Raw genomic sequence first — 19,513 nt, forward strand, 5'->3', positions numbered from 1 at the left:
CAAAAGGCACAGACGCTCTGGACCTCCCTTCGGTGCTTCTCTTCCATCGTCCCGCTCCTGGTGAGTTGTACCCTTCACCGAATACGGGTAAGGAAAGCCCCTTCCTGAGTTCTGGGTGTTCCAGGAATCATCAAACTGGAGGCGTGCAGGTGGGAACCCACCCACGAATTTGTAGTCTGCGTGGCAGAAATGTGGGTGGCGTCTGAAGTGGGGGCAGAGAACCCGAGACCCGCTTGTTTGGGTGTTGGAAAAGACACCCCGTGTTTGGGACCCGGATACATCTTAGTAAAGGGGATGACCGGAGGAGGCCAGCGGAGAGCCCCTCTTTTTGCTGGGCGCCTTGAGATAGGATCTATAAGGCAGTTATAAGGGGGTGACAGACTGGAGGACTGCATAAAGGAGGGTTAAAAAAAACAAGGTCAGCAGCGGACAACGCGGGGGAGAGAAGGCTGGAAGGGAAGCATCGAACGGTTTCGTTTCCCGCGACTAGCGTTAGAGAAGCGCCAGGCGCCGCCGCCACATCCCCGGCGCTCGCACGCCCTCCCGCGGCCCCAAACCCCGCGGCGCGCGTCCCCTCCGGAGGCGGTGGGGGACGCAGCGAGGCGGGGCGGGCAGGCCGGCCGCCGCCGGGGGAGGGCGGGGTCGCAGGCCGGGCCGCAGGCCTCCGCTGGGGAAGGCGGGAGACCCTCCCGGGCCCACCACGGAGGGGGCGGGGCGGCGCTTCCGGAAGGGCCGCGAGGAAACCTCGCGCATGTCAGCGCCACCGCACTCGCGCTCCTCCCCGCGGGGACCCCGCCGGCTCGGCCCGCTTGTCAGTGCGCAGGCGCGGCCCGCCTTCCGCAGCCTGGCCAACCACATTCTTGGGTTCCTCCCCCCCCCCCCGCCCCCCCCGCCCCCGGGCGCCGTCCCAGACGCACGTGTGTGCCAGGTGCGAGCGGGAGCGGGAGCAAGCAGGACGGGCCCACGCGCGGCCGGAAGATACGCGTGAATTCTCCGCAGCGTCGGTGCGCCCGCGGCTTGCTAGTGACCCAAGTCCAGGGGCAAGGGGGAAAGGATTGATAGGTGTACCCACCTTGAAAAACAAAAATCGGTTCGGAGGCAAACAAAAACCTACCATAAAGAAAGTAAAAGATGGGGAAAATAGATCTGCAACGTATATCACGGACACAAGGTTAATATCCCACATAAGTAAATAAGACTGAGGGGACCAAAGATCAGAATTCCAATTTTAAAGAAGGCGAGAGACATGAATGGATAATCTGCAAAAAAAAAAAAAAAAGTATGAAACTGGTCCTTAAACGAAAAGATGTTAGTTAGGTTCTTATAGTAAGAGAAAAGCACATTATTCTGAGATACGATTTCTAACTTGATCCAGTTTGCAAAAGTCAAAAGCGAGAGGACAGGCTGTGGGGACGCAGGCACTCATACATTGCTGGTGGGAATGCAAGACGGTACAACTCCCGCACAGGGGAATTTGGCAACATCTAACAAAAGTTGGTGTGTATTTATCCTTTGACCCAGCAGTTTCACAGCTAGAAACTCTCCCTCGAGAAACACGCCAACATGAAAGTATATATATGTACAAAGTTACCTATTGCAGCATTACTTGCAATGACAAAATCTTGGAGACAATTTTTGTGCCAATACATAGACAAGGGGTTGAATAAACTGGCACGTTCATACAATGAAATACTATGTGGTTGTTAAAGAGCGTGAGGAAGATATCTATGAGCTGATATGGAGTGATTTCTAGGATATATTAATAAGTGAAAAAAGTTAAATACAAAATACATATATTATGCTACTGTTTGTGTAAAATGAGGAGAAATAAAATATTCAAGGATCTGCTTATTTTTGCTAAAAAAGAAAACTCAGGAAGAATCAACTAGAAACTAATAAATTGGTTACTTAGAGTGGATGGGTGGGAATGGGGAGAAACTGGGGGAATGACATGTATTCAAGCGTACTTTTTTGGGGTAGTTTTGACTTGTAGAAACATGGATGTTTTAATATTCAGTAAAGTAAAGTAAAGTAAAATTAAATCAACAAAGAAGGGGGAAGAGAAAACTAAAATTGAATACAAACAGAAGTAAACTAATGAACTAAATGCTATAGTAAATTAACTGCAGGAGAAGTAAACCCAGATTACTTTTGAACACAAATCTTTGTACACCTTCTGTGTGTAAACAAGCGAACAAAACTACAAAGAAATTTTGAACTTCACTTAGTTGCCAGTGGTCCGGGGTAGCAATTCTGAAAATATTGTGTGTGTATTGTAGGATCAAGTAAATTGATGAATATACTATGGTATATTCATTCTCCTTTGGAGTAGGGTGTTACAAACATGGAGGGAGGGGCGGCAAGGCAGAACTCTGTGGATTGGAATCAGAGCTCTGTCAATTGGAATCTACTTCCTAGATCTGCCTGCTGAGAAAGCCTGGGCAATAGGGGCACTCCAAGAGCCATGAGCATTCCTTGTGTCCATATCTTAGTTTCTAAACACCATTGTCCAGAGCTCCTTGGAGTAATGGCTCACTCCGGGAGAGGCAGGGCAAGTGAAAGATACTCAGGAACAGCTTGTGCCAGCTGAAAGCAAGGAGGTGCAGAAAGAATGATGGAGACAGGTCAGGAGGGACACAGGGCCAGCTTGATAGGGCTTCCAATGGCCAAATTTAGAGCCATTTGAAATCAAAATGAATAATGACAGTAGTGAATTATGACATTGGAAAAAAACGATCCGTGAGTCCAGAATGATACCAAAAAAACAATCTTGCAAACAAACAAATAGAGGAATGGCTCTTCTTTACAGTAGAGTACCAACTAATAAATGCTAAAGGGACAGCAGAGTTAGAAAAGTAACTGTCGTGCAACTATTATAGCAATAACTGACTCAGGCGGGAATCATTAATAGATGCTAAAACCCCTGGGTGAAAGCTTGTTGGGGGATATTACACAGTCAACTCCACAGGAACCTTTATAGTGGGAAAATTTGGTGATACCACCTTAGCCATGTGATCAAAGTCAGCATCATCAATAAGGGTGACCTGACATCATATGCCAAAAAAGCATCCCCTGAATTGGATCATAAAGAAACAGACAAACTCTTAATGAGGGATAATAATATGGGCCTGACTCTCAAACAATGTCAAGACCACAAAAGACAAAGACTAAGGAACTGTCCAGATTAAAGGGGAATAAAGAGACGACAACTGCATGAAATGTGTGACTTTGGCAAAGATAATATTACCATAAAGGGTGTTATTGGGACAATTGTCAAAATGTGAGCATGGACTGAACACGAGATACTGGCGTTGGATCGGTGTTCAAATTTGAACATTGCAACGTGGTTACATAAGAGAACCTTCTTGTTTTTAGGAAGTTTACCCTGAAATACTTAGGACTGAAGAGTCATGATTTCTGCAACTTAATCTCAAATGGTTCAGGGGAAAGAAGAAAAGTCGGTGGGCGCCTGGGTGGCTCAGTTGGTTAAGCGACTGCCTTCCGCTCGGGTCATGATCCTGGAGTCCCGGGATCGAGTCCCGCATCGGGCTCCCTGCTCGGCGGGGGGTCTGCTTCTCCCTCTGACCCTCTTCCCTCTCGTGCTCTCTGTCTCTCATTCTCTCTCTCAAATAAATAAATAAAATCTTTAAAAAAAAAAAAAAGAAGAAAAGTCGGTGCGACACTTTGTACCACTTAGTGGATACACCCCAATTTGCCTAATATGTTCCCTACTATGGAACATTTAAAATTTTCCAATTAAGGGGCACCTGGCTGGGGCAGTCTGTAGAGCATCCGAGCCCCATGTTGGGTGTAGAGATTACTCTAAAATAATAATTAAAAAAATAATAATTCAAAAAATAATAATCTTTAAAATAAAAATTAAAAGAGAATTTAATAATAATTTTAAAAAAATAATTTAAATAATAATTTTAAATAATAATAAAATATAAAAAATATATAATTAAAAAATAAAAAATGTTTTGCCAATTAAAATCACTCATAAACCATGTGGCTATCAGTATCTTTAAGAATCTAATTTCTTCTTTTATTAGCATTTTTATTTTTTTTTATTTTATTTATTTATTTATTTTAAAGATTTTATTTATTTATTTGACAGAGAAAGACACAGCGAGAGAGGGAACACAAACGGGGAGTGGGAGAGGGAGAAGCAGACTCCCTGCCGAACAGGGAGCCGGATGCGGGACTCAATCCAGGGACTCCAGGATCGTGACCTGAGCCGAAGGCAGTCGCTTAACCAACTGAGCCACCCAGGCGCCCTATTAGCATTTTTAGAATGCCCACAACTGTGAATCCCAAATCAAAGAGTGTAGATGTTTTTTGGCCTTTAAGAAGAGTGGTAGCTTGAGATGCCAAGAGTGGCTGATTTAAATAGAAGGTTGTATGTACGGGGGTGGGGGGGTGTGTGACAGCATAGAGCTACAAATAGCAGGAGATTCTGAAAGCAGCTGCTGGGGCTACCGTGCACAAGACTCTTGTGTCACTAGGGAAAGCCCCCCACACCAAGCTCACAGCAGACCTTTTAGGCTAGTAACACCCCTGCCATTGTCCTGCGAACCATGGGTCTACTCCAAGCCACCATGGCCTACACCTAGATTTTGGACAATAAGGGTTTGTGATTAGCTGGCTCGTTGCCTCTAGAGGATTCTCTTAAGAACCACAATGTGAAGTTTTGTGTTTGGGAACCTCACAATTCTCCAAGGCAGTTGTAAAAATCAGTATAAACTGCAAATTGAAAAGAACAGGTATTTGGCCTAAAAGATATTCAGTTGAGAACAAATAAAAACCACTGGTAATGGGAGATATATTGTTATAACTACTTTGGAAAACAGTTTAGCATTACCTTTAAAAACGAATGTTAATTAGCTCAACCCAGTAATCCCTCTCCTGGGTCCACAACCCAGAGAAATGTTTGCCCACTGGCTCCGGGGATAAGTAAGGGGATATTCAGAGCAGGACTGTCTGTCACAGCAAACAAACTGGAAATAACTCAGTGTCGATCAGCTGGACAAGGGCTAAACAAATGATGTTGTAGTCATACAACAGAATATATTATGTAGCAGTGAAAATGAATATAAAGTGCAGCTATGCAAAATTATATGTGTAAATCTTAGAAACATGGCATGGAAAAGTGCCAGGCTCAGAAGTGTACTTATTGAATAATATTTTTATAAAGCTAAAACAAAACAATGTACTGTGTAGGGATATACTCATTTAAGATGTATTTTTTAAAGCAAGGGAGTGATAAATGGAATATCAAGGATGAGGAGTCAGGGGTATGGGATGGGAAAGATAAGAAGTATAGAGGTATTGGCAATATTCTAGTTTTTGTTTTTTTAAACATGCACTGTAAATGTCCTTCATAGGTGAAGAAATGCAAATGACTAGTAAAACATTGAAAAAAAATGTTTTTCCAGTAATTCAAAAGGAAAGAAAAACCACTCTTTTAAGAGAAATAACCATTTTTCATTAATCAAAGTAGTAAAGATTTATTTTTATTTATTTTTTAAAGATTTTATTTATTTATTTATTTGACAGAGAGAGCTAGAGGGCACAAGCAGAGGGAGGGGCAGAAGGAGAGAGAGAAGCAGACTCCCTGTGGAGCAGGGAGCCCGACACGGGGCTCGATGATGTGGGGCTCGATCCCAGGACCCCAAGATCATGACCTGAGCTGAAGGCAGATGCTTAACGATCTGAGCCACCCAGGCATCCCAAGATTTATTTTTTTTAGAGCAGGGGAGGGGCAGAGACAGAGGGAGAGAGTGAATCTTAAGCAGGCTCCACTCCCAGCACGGAGCCAGACTCAGGGCTCAATCTCACAACCCTGATATCATGACCTGAGTCAAAATCAAGAGTTGGACGCTTAATCGACTGAGCCACTCAGGTGCCCCTAAAAGTAATAAAGATTTTTTTATTTTTATTTTCTTTTTATTTTATTTATTTATTTATTTATTTTAAAGATTTTAAAAAAGCGAGAGAGGGAACACAAGCAGGGGGAGTGGGAGAGGGAGAAGCAGGCTCCCCGTAGAGCAGGGAGCCCGATGTGGGACTCGATCCCAGGACTCTGGGATCATGACCTGAGCTGAAGGCAGTCGCTTAACCAACTGAGCCACCCAGGCGCCCCCCCCCTTTTTTTAAAGATTTTAATAAAGATTTTTTTAAAAGGCTGTCCTCTATTAGGAGATAAAATGATACAACATTCAAGAAGTTTGGCCTTAGGTTCCCATAGTCTTAGGCTTATATCATTTGACCCAGTAATTTCACTTATAGGAACACAGGAGTATATCCTAACCAATTACCAGAAAGGTGGCTAAAAAGTTTTTGTACAGGACTGTTCTCAGCATTGTGTGAGCAATCACTTGGGGGAGAAAACAGCCCAACAACATGAGAGGAGTGAACAAATCATGGAACACTCAAATGTGGAATTTTTTTTTTTTTTTAAAGATTTTATTTATTTATTTGAGAGAGAGAATGAGAGACAGAGAGCATGAGAGGGAGGAGGGTCAGAGGGAGAAGCAGACTCCCTGCAGAGCAGGGAGCCCGATGCGGGACTCGATCCCGGGACTCCAGGATCATGACCTGAGCCGAAGGCAGTCGCTTAACCAACTGAGCCACCCAGGCGCCCTCAAATGTGGAATATTTTGCAGTTGTCAGCAATTGTGGTTCTTGAAGACATTTACTCTGGTCACCTGAATTCTGCTCACTCTGGTCACTCTGAATTCTGCTGTGTTTACTAGAAACCTCAGCAGTGATGGCAGATCTCAACTTGAGGTTTTCTCTGACCTGGAGGCCATCCATAGCCACCTAACTGGAGGCCAGACTCCATTCCTTTTCCCAGATGCTTAGTCTTTGCATTTATCTCCTTGGTTTTTTTTTGGGGGGGGGGGGCAGTATTCCTAATGGACACCATGGGGCCTTCTATAGAGGTCCACCACAGAATAATGAATTCCCTATTCCCCAAAACACAGATGGGGAAGGCTCAAGTTCGTGCTTGGAACTGCTATGCTGACAGTGAAGGCTTCAGGAATTAGATGGCAAAAATAGGACCATCCATTGTTGAGGCATCAATGGAAATCTACTAAGTGCCCCTAGCAAAGGAACAGTAAATCCAGGTCTCAGTTACTCTTGTGATGAAAGCAGTTAGCACCTAGCACCGGAACAAGAAATCCACTGAACAAGCAGTTAAAAAAAATTTTTTTTTTAAATATTTTTATTTATTTGAGAGAGAGAAAGACAGAGGGTAAGAGAGAGCATGAGCGGGGGGCGGGGAAGGGAGAAGCAGGCTGCCCCCACTGAGCAGGGAGCCCCATGCAGGGGCTCCATCCCAGGACCCTGGGATCATGACCTGAGGGGAAGGCAGACGCTTAACCTACAGAGCTACCCAGGTACCCCTGAATAAGCAATTTAAACCCATAATCTGCACCTTCTTCACCCAAACATCCTAGCAAGAGGGGCCCGATTTGGCGACTTTTCCTTCTCACCTAGCAAAACCTTCAGCCACCTTGGTTTCACTCTGTGCCAGGAATAAAGACAGATCTCGTCCTTGCCCCTGGAGAGTTTCCAGCCTCAAAGAGAAGGCAGACTCAGGGTTCAAACAATTACAAGGTGGGTGAGTGTTGTTGCTGGAGTGTGTGGGGGAGGGGGGAGGGGGCTCACCTAGCCTAGGCGTGGAGCGTGGAGCGAGACCTCCCTGGGGAGGTGGCATTTTGACGTTTAAGGCAAAGCCTAAGGACAGGTAGGAGAACGCAGGGGCAGGCCAGGCCGTGCTCTGGGCGGCCAAGTGGAGGAGAGCCGGGGGAGGGGTGCCCAGGTTGAGCCAGAAGTCCCTGCCAGTGTGGCCAGCGGTGGCCACAGCAGTCAGGATTTGGGGTTGTGCAGCGGCAGTGGGACCCCACCGAGGGGCTTCCCTACCTGGCCTTTCGCACTGTCCCCGACGCCCCCGCTGCCACCTGCTCTGTCCTGGGCACACCTTCCGGGGCATTTCGGCAGCGATCGGCCACCCGATGGGCCGCGGCGCGGAGCCCGGCTGGGGGTGCCCCGGGCTCCGGCAGCAGGTAGGTGCGGCGCGGATGGCGGGGCTCGGTCCGGCCCGGTAAAGTGCCCGGTCCCGGCTCCCCGGGGCCCTGGGCGCACGCTCCTCCGTGGGTTCTCCCAAGAAACGGCCGGATTCTTCGGCTCGGTTTCCTGCCTTTGATCCTGCTGTTACTCCCCTAGGGGGGAGTTATTTATAGAAGGGAATAGTTTGATCACCTCCTGCTCGTCTGGTTTTGCTTTTCTTATTCAAGATGCCCGGGGGCTGGATGCAATCATCTTTCCAGGGTTGAAATCTCGTTCAAAGCGGGCAGCATAAAGCAGTTCCAATTCAGCTGCGTCATCTGCTCTTGGCTTCTTCAGGAAACGGCCTTTTCTCTAGTTAGGGCTTTACAAGCATTTATAAACCCGATAACGCACAGGCCCTGTGGTTACTGAGTTCCTTTCTCACAGTCTCAATTTCTCCTTTTATTCCACCAGATTTACTGTTATTTTATTGTAAATTGCCTGCAATGCTTTTGAGGCTAAGATGCAGGATTTGCATAAACTCATTTTATTTTTTTTGTTTAGCTATAGTATAGGTTTTTTTTTTTTTTTTTTGAAGTAGGCTCCATACCTAGCAAGGAACCCCTCACAACCGTAGATCAAGACCCTGAGATCAATACCTGAACTGAGATCGAGAGTCAGATGCTTAACCAACTGAGCCACCCAGGAGCCCCTATATTAGGTTTTTTTATAATTGAAGTGTAGTTGACAATGCTTTGGGTGTGGCACATAGTGATTCGACCACTCTATGCATTATGCTGTGTTCACAAGTGTAGCATTTAAAAAATACGTTTGCATTTAAAAAAAACCACAGGTTGACCTGCGAAGCAAGGGACACCAACAAGGAGCATGGCAGCTTTTCTGGACCCCTTCCTGGAGTCTTGATGCTGGTGCCTCTACAAAAACCCAGTGAAAACAAGAAAGCAGAGCCATGGTGGCCTGGGAATGTAAGGGGCTGCATGTAATGCTCCCATTGTCCCACTGAGTCTTTCCACCAAACTTTGCTTTCCAGACCCATGAAACTTCCAGTAGCAAAATTTGATAACAGGTGTGAGGTTTTTTTGTTTTTTGTTTGTTTTAAATAAGCAGGGATTCACTTTCCCTAAGCATGGAAGTCTCAGTTCCTAGGAGAAAATGCCCCGGTTGGCTGAGGGAGAAGAGAAAATTCAGTTATTATGTGCCTCATCTGCCCCTTTTCATGGCCTCTGCAGCCACAAGGGGAGGACCCGTTGGTGTTGGGTGTTACCGAAGTGACTGTAATTTACACCGAGTTTGCTTTTTGATAAATTATCATCTGTGCTTTGCTGGGTGACATTCCCAGGGTGCTCTGCTGAAGGGCCCCTGAAGTTTTTGACCCTCAGTCCTGTCACTCCCAGTTGTCCCTTGATGCCCCTCTGCTTGTCCCTTTCTCAGGTCTCAGGCTGTCTGGGATTTTACTTGGCAAATCATGAGGCAGCAGATTATATTACAATGTTTCTGTCCTCCTTCCTACACACTGGGGGGTGGGAGGAGGATGTCTACTCTGAATTTTCTAAATTACTGTGGTGGACACTGAAAGCAGCCACAGTCCAGAACTTGACACTGACTGCAATTTAAATCTCATCCTGTTGGGACATTAAATGATAACACCTGAAGTAAAGGTTCAAATGGTAGGGATGTGAGGCACTGTGACTGGTCGGCTCAGGAACATTTGGGGGCAGACACGCTTTTCTGTGCCTGAGGAAGGCAACTTGATCTACTTGAAAGGAGACCTGCTTTGGGTAGACCACAGCCCGTTTCCTGTGCTGTTAGAAGGAGGTAATAATATTCACCCCTAAGAGTTAGGAGGATGAAATGAAAGCGTCTTGTTCTCCTATTCCCTTCCTTTTGACTCATCCAGGTGGGCTGTTCCTGGATCAGGTCACTACCAGGCCCTGTGTGCCCACCTCCTTCTTTTTTTTTTTTTTTTTATTTGAGAGAGGGAATGAGAGACAGACAGCAGGAGAGGGAGGAGGGTCAGAGGGAGAAGCAGACTCCCTGCCGAGCAGGGAGCCCGATGCGGGACTCGATCCCGGGACTCCAGGATCATGACCTGAGCTGAAGGCAGTCGCTTAACCAACTGAGCCACCCAGGCGCCCGCCCACCTCCTTCTTAATCCTCAGCCAGGACCATGTGGATGCTGTTATTCTCCAGGAGGACTGTGAGGACAGAGGCACCTGCCCACAGTCACATGGTCACTGTATGTGTCCGTGTCTGTGCCCGTGGGGGGAGCCGGGGATCTGGGGCAATATTTGAACCCAGGATGCCTGACTCCAGATCGATGCCTCTGTTGCTTCACCATGCAAACTGCAGCTCACACAGGCTCAGCCCTGGGCTGCTAAGAGGATGCAGTGCTAAGGCTTTTTCATTTTGGTTGTAAAGGTTTTAGTCAATTTCCAGTCATTCATTTGATCTCTTTAACCAGCGTTTTAAAAGTGCGACCCTTTTTGTTCAGGAAATAGGAAGACAACTGGTGAGTGGGGCTCACCTGTTTGCTGTTCAGTCTCTGATCTATTGAGGTGGTTTAGACTTTTGAGTCTGCTGAGTGCTGTGTTTGTCTAATCTCTGGAAGCTTATGGTACTAATCGCCCCAACTGGAGGTCTTATCTGATGGGCAGGAAACTATTCACAGATGGTGACTCCCTTCCCCCAACTAGGAATGGATTTTTATGTGCATAGGACGTAAAGGACCACTCCCCTCTGTTGGATGAAGATAAATTTGCTTTCAGTGGAGAGAGTTTTGTGAGCACTTCGCTCTCTAGTGGCCAAGTAGGCAAAAGAGTCAAACAGTTCTCCCTCATCTTACAAATTGAGGTACGAGCCAGTTTAGTTTCAGAAACTTTGATCGAGCAACAGTGAGAAATACCAGGGTTATGAACGTGAATAAGACATCACTGCAGATCAGGTCCTTGTAAAGTGAATCACGTCGTAAATGTATTAGGATTTTATAGCTTGATGATCTGGTTTGTGTCACTCCTTTTTTAAATAGTTGAAAACTGGGACCCAGAGAGATGAAATGATGTGCTGAAGACCGTAAGGCTAGTTCGGGACAGGGGAGAAAATGCCAATGAAATTCAGTAGAAGGTTATCTCCTAATTTTTATGACTTTTTATTTTGAAATAATTTCAGACTTACAAGAGTTGCAAAAATAGTACAGAGTTCTTTGCTCGGCTTCCTCCAGTGTTAACATCTTACACAACCATGGATTTATCAAAACTAGTATATCAACTAAACTACAAACTTCAGATTTCACTAGTTTTTCCACTAAAGTCCACTTAGTTCCAGGATCCAATCCAGGGTACCACATAGCATTTATTACTTTTTTTAGATTTTTAAAAAATTTACCCTAGCATTTAGACTGCAGTTTTAAACTTTGTATTTTCCTGTACTTGAGGTTCTTTAAGATGTTGTTGAATCAGTGACATTCAGCTGTAGTACAGGAAATGTATCCCAAGCCTCTTTTGGTTTTGGAGCTGTTTCCAGAGCCAGCTGTTTGCCGGGAGGATCTTGATGAACCCTCTTACAGCTTTTTGGATGTGTCCGAGTTCTGGACAATCCCAGCCTGTCTGATCTGGATACAAAAGGCTGCCCTCGGGGCCAGCAGCACCATAGTCTGAACCTTCTGCTTCTGTTCCCTCTTGGATCTTGAGTCTCATTTCTATTTATTACTGTTGTGCATAGAGCATTCTTTGCTCTCAGGTGCCTGGTTTATATGGTGAAGGACTTTGGAGTCAGAAGGACATAAATCCAGCCTCCAGCATCCCCACCCAGTTGTGGTACCTTGAGCAAGTCACTCATTTGCTCCTCTGCAGGATGGGGACAACAGCCTCCCTGCAGAGACGAGAGGTCTAAATGTAAGAATATACACAGTGATTAGCATAGTGCATGATGTGCTGATGTGGAGAGAATAAACAAGTTGATGGACGGCACGAGGGGGAGACTAGGCTAGCTGGGTACAACGGAGTCTCGAATGCCAGGTAAGACACTGAACTCCCTGGTGGGCAGGGGTGAACACTGAAGGGTTTGAGTAGGGGAGCGATGAGATCAGAGTTGACCTTACAAAGTCACAATGTGCTGGATTACAGAGAGGCGGGAAGCAGGAAACCCACAGGGAATCATCAGGAGGCTATTGTGTTAGTTCCGATAAGCGGATGAGAGCAGAATGGGCACTTGGACTGGATGAGGGGTGGGGTGGAAAGACGAAACCCTCAAGAGACGGTGTGGAGATGTCATCCACTGATACAGAGGATGTGAGGCAGAGGCGGGACTCCAAGATGACTATGTTCTAGGTCCACGTGAAAAAAAGACTGATGTCATTAACTTAGCTAGAGAAATCAGGACAAAGAGGAAATTTGTGGGGAAAGAAATATAGTTGGTTTTATTCATGTTGCACTTGGGATACCAACAGAAGGTCCAAGTAGGTTTGGAGAAACAATGATTGTGGCCCTGTAGCCATCTGGACATCATGCCCAAAGGGTGGCCACTGAAACCCAAAGAGCAAATGGACCACCCTGGAAGAGAATGTAGGTGAGGCCGGAGTGGGGGGCAAAGACTCCTTCCAGACCAGTGGTTCACAGAAGGGTCAGAGACAGAACTAGGATATATCAGTTAGCCCTGGCTGCCGTAACAAGGTACCGCAGACTGGGCATTTTCAACAGCCCAAATATATGTCCTCACGGTCTGGAGGCTGGACGTCCAAGATCAAAGTATCAGCAAGTTAGCTTCTTCTGAAGGTTTTCTCCCTTTGTCTTCACGTGGTCTTCCCTTTGTGTGTATCTCTATCCTAATCTAAGGACACCAGTTATCCTGCATCAGGGCCCACGCATATGACCTCATTTTACCTTAAGCACGACTTTAAAGGCCCCATCTCCAAATAGTCACATCTTGAGATACTGGGGATAGAATTTCAACATTAGAACTTGAGTGGGGGGAGGGGCACAATTCAGCCCATAACACAGAAACAGAAATAGATAATGACTTTTGAAAGGACTCAAGGTAAGAGTTTCAGAAAGGACAGGGGCTGGCTCAGATCCACTCACGCCCCTGGCCTCTTCCCCTCTCTCCAGTGATTCACAAGGAAGGAGGCTCTTGGAGGCGCCTCTTTCGTTTGGCTTCCAAAGAGGTATGTCAAGGGCGATGGCAGAGCCCAGAGGACTGGAGAAGCCAGGGGAATTCCCCTCTTCTCCCTAGCTCTGGCAGGGTCCCCAGCATTAGCTGTTATCCCTGGGAGGTTCCCCCTTCCACCAGGTGACCCTGGCTCTAGGCTGAGGTCACCCCATCTCCCTGTGGGTAGGTAGTGGCTTTCTGCTATTTCTGTTCTCTGGGTTGCCTCACCGTCCCATGTTTGGTATGTTGGCACCCTCATCATGCCTGTAGCCAATTTTCGATATCAAATCCCCTCTGTTAGAATATCTAGAGTGGTTTCTGTTTACCTGATTGGTAGAGACACCAGAGTCAGAAAAGCAAATGCTGCAGAATGATGGAACAGATGGAAACTGAAAATGGTCAGATCTTTGTGTGCTGCAGGTAGAGGGGGCCAGCAGGGAAGGGGGCCTGGTAGCACAGGGAAGGGAGAAGAGAGCTTGTGATGCCCACTAGGGGAGGGAAAGGAAGGTAGACCTTGTGGTCATAAGATTCAAAAGGCTACCTGAAAGGGGTGATAGTGTTTGCCCAGAAAAACATTCAGGAGCCATCATTTTGTGGAGCATTTCCTTTCTCCTACTGCTGACATGTAGCATTGTCTTTTATTTTTATTTTTATTTATTTATTTGACAGAGAGAGACACGGCGAGAGAGGGAACACAAGCAGGGGGAGTGGGAGAGGGAGAAGCAGGCTCAATCGCAGGATCCTGGGATCATGACCTGAGCTGAAGGCAGATGCTTAACGACTGAGCCACCCAGGTGCCCCAACATGTAGCATTGTCTTATATGGAGGGACCGATTTCTTCCTCCTGCTCTGGAGACTTACCACGCACACAATTACGTCTGTTTATTTATAGATATGCTTTTGCAGAGACTGTAACTGCTCTCCTTCATGAGAAGAGAGACAGACACGGTGAGAGGTGGGCAAGGTTCCTCCTGCCGTGGGTATTCAGTGTCCCCGTCCAGACCACAAGCCCTTCCTCGATTAGATTTCCTTTTTTTATGTACTTCAGTTGCCTGATTAAACAATTTGTATAAATCCAGCAAATTAAGCTTATCAGTATGGCAAACCTGATGTTCTCTTAGATGTTTCAATGCTGTTTAAAGACTCAGTAAGATTTCAAGTTAAAAATACCCATTTCAAGTTAGATTTAGAAGGCTGTGCCTAAAATAGCCAATTCTCTAACACATTTCAGGTATACAGATACCACATACACATAGATTCCTTATTAACCCAGAAATATAAATCTGTGGTTTTATTTCTTCTAAGCCTGTATTTGACTCAAAATTTTATTGGATTCGGAGATGGATTTTTTTGTTTTGTTTTGTTTTTATAAAGATTTTATTTATTTATTTGACAGAGACAGAGACAGCGAGAGCAGAAACACAAGCAGGGGGAGTGGGAGAGGGAGAAGCAGGCTTCCTGCTGAGCTGGGAGCCCGATGTGGGACTCGATCCCAGGACCCTGGGATCATGACCTGAGCCGAAGGCAGTCGCTCAACCAACTGAGCCACCCAGGCGCCCGGAGATGGATGTTTTTTGAGAAAACAGTGACTGTCCTGGTTAATGGAGATCATTGATCATCACAGAGTTTTGCTCAGTCTTTATGAGACACCAAATCCCATCTATTGTGGTCACATCAATGATTCTGTAATCTCAAGGAATGCAGTCACTTAGCCCCTCTCTAGATTCAGATCAAAGCATTACTTATTTCTGCCCCAGAGAAGCTTGTACTTCCCATACTGGCTGATCAGTTCTCAAATGTCATCTGATTTTTAAAATCTTTGGACCTAAGACATTGAGCACTTTGTTATATTTTTAGGACCATCTCACTCTTCAGGAGCCTTAAAACGAGATCCGACTGATTTCTGGGCTTTGCTTTGGCATCACAGCTTCTGGGGTCTTTGTATCGATGATTCTCCCTTGGCTCAGAAATAGCCTTCTAAAGGAAGAATTTACAATGTACTAATTTTCATCAATAGGATAAAGGAGTCAGTATTACAAACACAAGTAACAAGCAACAGCAGTGCTGATTATATTCTACATTCTTTTGGAATAAACTTTTATTGTGGATCATCATGATCTCATGGCTCTTCATAAATTTAATGCATTTCAATTTGATACTCAAATTGTCCTAACCTGGCTAGTGGGGGGCCCTTTGGGTTGGCTCCTGTATCCTTCTGATAGGACCCTATTTTTCTTTGAAGCTTACCTTCTTTCTGGAATGAGGTGTCCTGGTCCATTAGGCATGTCCCTAACACTTGCACCAGCCATTTCTCCAAGGATCTCTGGTTCCTTTTAATGGAAAAAAATAGCATGCATACCAGGATCTGAGCACTAGGGTGCATTTCAGGGTGAAGTTGCTCTGAGGCCATCTTCATGAACAAAGCTGGAAAAGGTATTTCTTTTTCTCTTAAAGACTTAAAGACATGAGTACTATTTTCAATAGTTTGAGGTGTTCCAAGTTAAAATTCTTCCCATCCTCTAATTATATCTCCTTTTCTCTTTATTTTGATTAATAAAGTTGCTTTTTGCTTCATTTAACAATGTCCTTGTTCTTTTTATTTTTTTTACTTTTTTATTTTTTTATTTTTAAAGATTTTATTTATTTATTTATTAGAGAGAGAGAATGAGAGAGAGAGCATGAGAGCGGGGAGGGTCAGAGGGAGAAGCAGACTCCCCGCTGAGCAGGGAGCCCGATGTGGGACTCGATCCCGGGACTCCAGGATCATGACCTGAGCCGAAGGCAGTCGCCCAACCAACTGAGCCACCCAGGCGCCCCTGTCCTTGTTCTTTTTAGAACAAGGTATTCACATGAGCATTAAAACTCATATTGAATCATATACTGAATAGATACCAAGATTTTCTGTACAGTTCCTTTGGTTCTTAGTATCTCAGGATGGATGCTTAGTAATTCATAATCCCTTTCTCTCTTTCTTTTTTAAGTAGGCTCTGTGCCCAACTTGGGGCTTGAACCTACAGCCCTGAGATCAAGAGTCACAGGTTGCACCAACTGAGCCAGCCAGGCATCCCAGTAATTCATAATCTCTTGTTTGGTGTGTGGCTCTTTACATATTCATCTGATGGACAGTTTGGTTCCACTGTTTTCATTCTGCTTTCAGCTTAAGGGTGCTGGTATTCTAATAGCTGACAGTTTTAAGTTCTTAAAAGGTGGTAGAATTTAGCAAGCGGTCTCCAGCCCCCTCCAGATAGCGAAGGGGCTGTTCCACTTTGAGATCACCTCAGTCTACCATATTCTATAATACGTTTCATTTTCTCATTACTGCGTCCACATACTGTTACTTAAAATATAGCTGTAAGATACCTGTGTGTGTGTGATCTCTAGCCAAACTAACTGGTTCTGCCTATTATTGAATTACTGATAATATTAGAATCAATACATTTTAAACAGTTGGTAAATAAATCCTATCTTAAAACTTAGATCTTCTTTTAAAATATACGTAACATTCGGGGCGCCTGGGTGGCTCAGTTGGTTAAGCGACTGCCTTCGGCTCAGGTCATGATCCTGGAGTCCCGGGATCGAGTCCTGCATCAGGCTCCCTGCTCGGCAGGGAGTCTGCTTCTCCCTCTGACCCTCTTCCCTCTCATGCTCTCTGTCTCTCATTCTCTCTCTCTCAAATAAATAAATGAAATCTTTAAAAATATATATATATACGTAACATTCTCTTACAATTTAATGTTACATATTGTTATACCAAGATTTGTAATAAATTCAAATGGTTTTAACCAGTTAGCATTATCTTGACCTACTTACTACTAGTCGATATGTTTATTTTTACTGCAGGGAGATTGCTATTACTTTGGCATTCCATATAATTAAGAAATAACGACACATTAAATATAGGCTGTTAAGGTTTTATGTGAAAGCATCCTTTTAATTCTTGGGTCACAATTCACATTTTGACTTTATTATCGGTATATATATAGATTTTTTTTAAAGTAATCGCTACACCCAACCTGGGGTTCAAACTCATAACCCCAAAATCAAGAGTCACATACGCTTTTGGCTAAGCCAGCCAGGGGCCCCTATTATCTGTATTTTTTTTTTTTACAGATTTTATTTATTTATTTAGAGAGAGAGAGAGAGTGCATGTGTGCGCCCACAAAGGGGGGAGGGTAGGGGCAGAAGGAGAGGGAGAAGCAGGCTCCCTGCTGAGCAGGGAGCCCCACGCAGGGCTCCATCCCAGGACCCTGAGATCATGACCTGAGCTGAAGTTAGATGCTTAACCGACTGAGCCACCCAGGTGCCCCTTAATTACAAACTGTGTAGAACTTAAAGTCGTTTTGATAAATATAAAGCTTCCAAAAGCAGTATTATTAGAAAAGTAACCAAAGTTTATAAAAATAAAATGCAATTAAAATAATACATTCTCAGCTTCCTTATATAATTAATTATAAGGAGTAATTTATGGAAATGTACAAGGTATTTAATACAAAATTTTCCTATTTGGAATGAATGTTTTTAAAAGTTGGGATTCCAAAATTGATCTTTGACCAAGGGTGAGGTGGTGGTTGTTTTGATCCCTACCTTCATGGGGCCTGGCATTTGCTAATCAGCAAGATTTAAAATGACAATTTTTTTTCCCCTTTGAGGCCCTCATCACAGCCCAAGCCTCTAATTTATTCTTTTGCTGGTAGCTTGTTTCTGTCAGTCCAAACTGAGTTTTTCTTTTTGGGTTTAAACCAATAATAAAAAGGATTAATGGCTTAAAATAGTTTAATTTATTCAACGGTTAACTGCATGTACGAATAGTCCCCCTGACGCTTTCTGGCTAATAAACACACATACCATAGACATTCAAATAGTCAAAGAAAAGGTCTTCACGGTACAGCTTTTACCAACAAAAACCTCATGATTTCAATTAAATTTGTATTTAAATCATTTTTACGGAGGGCATTTTTTCAAACAGACGGTCATTCTTGAGACCCTGGGATTTCTGAGTATTTGTTTTTAGCACTCCAACACTGATGTGGAGGAAATAAATTCTTTTATATAAAGCAGAGACTAGGTAATTCAATTGCTAAATGTGAACCGTTTACAGTGAGAGCTATTTAAAATTCAGCATCTACTAAACGCTTCCAACTAGCCTGGGGTCCCTTCAGGAACTGTCCTATTCAGCTCTGGCCATTTGGCTGAGGTCAGAGAGCTTTGCAAATGCAGACAGAGCCACTGTCAGCAAGATAGGCTTTTCGTGGGCAGGAACAGTTGATCTATTTAATGGTGGTGGAGGGGGGCAGGACGGTTCCTCTAAGTGAGGGATACTGTTGGTTAACACTCTGCCTTATCCCCAAACCATGATTTCCAGGGCATGCCTCCTCAGGGCAGACGAGAGCCTTGGAGTCGGCTTTTCCTGTAGGAAGCCTCATCTTCCTTGAATTCCTCGTCTGTGGTCTATTCCTAGTCTGTTCTCCACAACGATTTGGAATAGTCTAGTGAAGAGTCCAGAGCAACCCAAATCTAGGGAGTGACAGAGGTGGATTTCAACAATGCTGCTCAAATTTTAACGTGTTTGTGAATCACATGCGGATTTTGTGAAAGTGCAGATGCTGATTCAGTGGGTCTGGGGTGGAGCCGGGGGTTCTGCATTTCTAGTGAGCTCCCAGGTGATGTCAATGCTGCTGGTCCAGGGACCACACTTTGAAGGGTGAGGGACTATAAGGGGTGAATCAGGTATGCACACAGTTGAGTCCCCCATTGTCCTATTTTTTGCATCCTTCTCCTTTTCCTTTGTTATCTGGGGATGATGAAGCCAAGCTCGATCCTTGAGCTGTTATCCTCATAAACAGAGCCTGCCATGTGCCTGTTTAACTTCTCTTACTCCTCTGCCTTCCTGTGCTCGTTCTTGGGCCTGAATGGTAACAGTGCTCCTCAGTCCAAGGGTCAAGAAGGGACCTCACCAACTTCTCAGTTCATTTTCACCCACTGTGGTCCCCATTCTTTATAACCCAGAGCTATACATAGAATTGGCCCCCACCCTTCCCCATGATGTCTTCTGAAACCATGACATCTGGAAGCACCTTAGGGCAAACCTGGAAAGTTCCTGTTCTGGCTCGATGCAGTTATGGTGTCTGAGAAGGTGGGGTTACAAAGCTCTTAAGGAACTTGGAAGAACTAGAGATGTTTGTGACCTTCAGGTAGAGGAGATGACCTCTTCATACCTAGCTGGAGTGGAGAGGCTGTGTTCTTAGAACCATAATTCAGCAAACTCCAAGAAGGCTATCTGAAGGGTTTCAGGGTT

The 19,513-nt window shown here is 44.9% G+C and overlaps 1 protein-coding gene across 2 annotated transcripts in view; it reads left to right on the forward strand.

The window, feature by feature from the left end:
* Nucleotides 1–7,735: 7,735 nt before the first annotated feature.
* HLCS (holocarboxylase synthetase) overlaps nt 7,736–19,513 on the forward strand; it is a 232,744-nt gene continuing 220,966 nt past the window's right edge. For both annotated transcript variants that reach the window (XM_064578993.1, XM_064579000.1), the window contains exon 1: nt 7,736–8,072. In XM_064578993.1, coding sequence (XP_064435063.1) covers nt 8,022–8,072 — 51 coding nt within the window. In that variant the 5' untranslated portion in view covers nt 7,736–8,021. The remainder of the gene's footprint in view (nt 8,073–19,513) is intronic.

The sequence above is a fragment of the Mirounga angustirostris genome, unplaced genomic scaffold (assembly GCF_029215605.1).
Source record: "Mirounga angustirostris isolate CCGP_5_RB_7025 unplaced genomic scaffold, mMirAng1.0.hap1 SCAF_1, whole genome shotgun sequence".
NCBI classification, from domain to species: Eukaryota; Metazoa; Chordata; class Mammalia; order Carnivora; family Phocidae; genus Mirounga; species Mirounga angustirostris.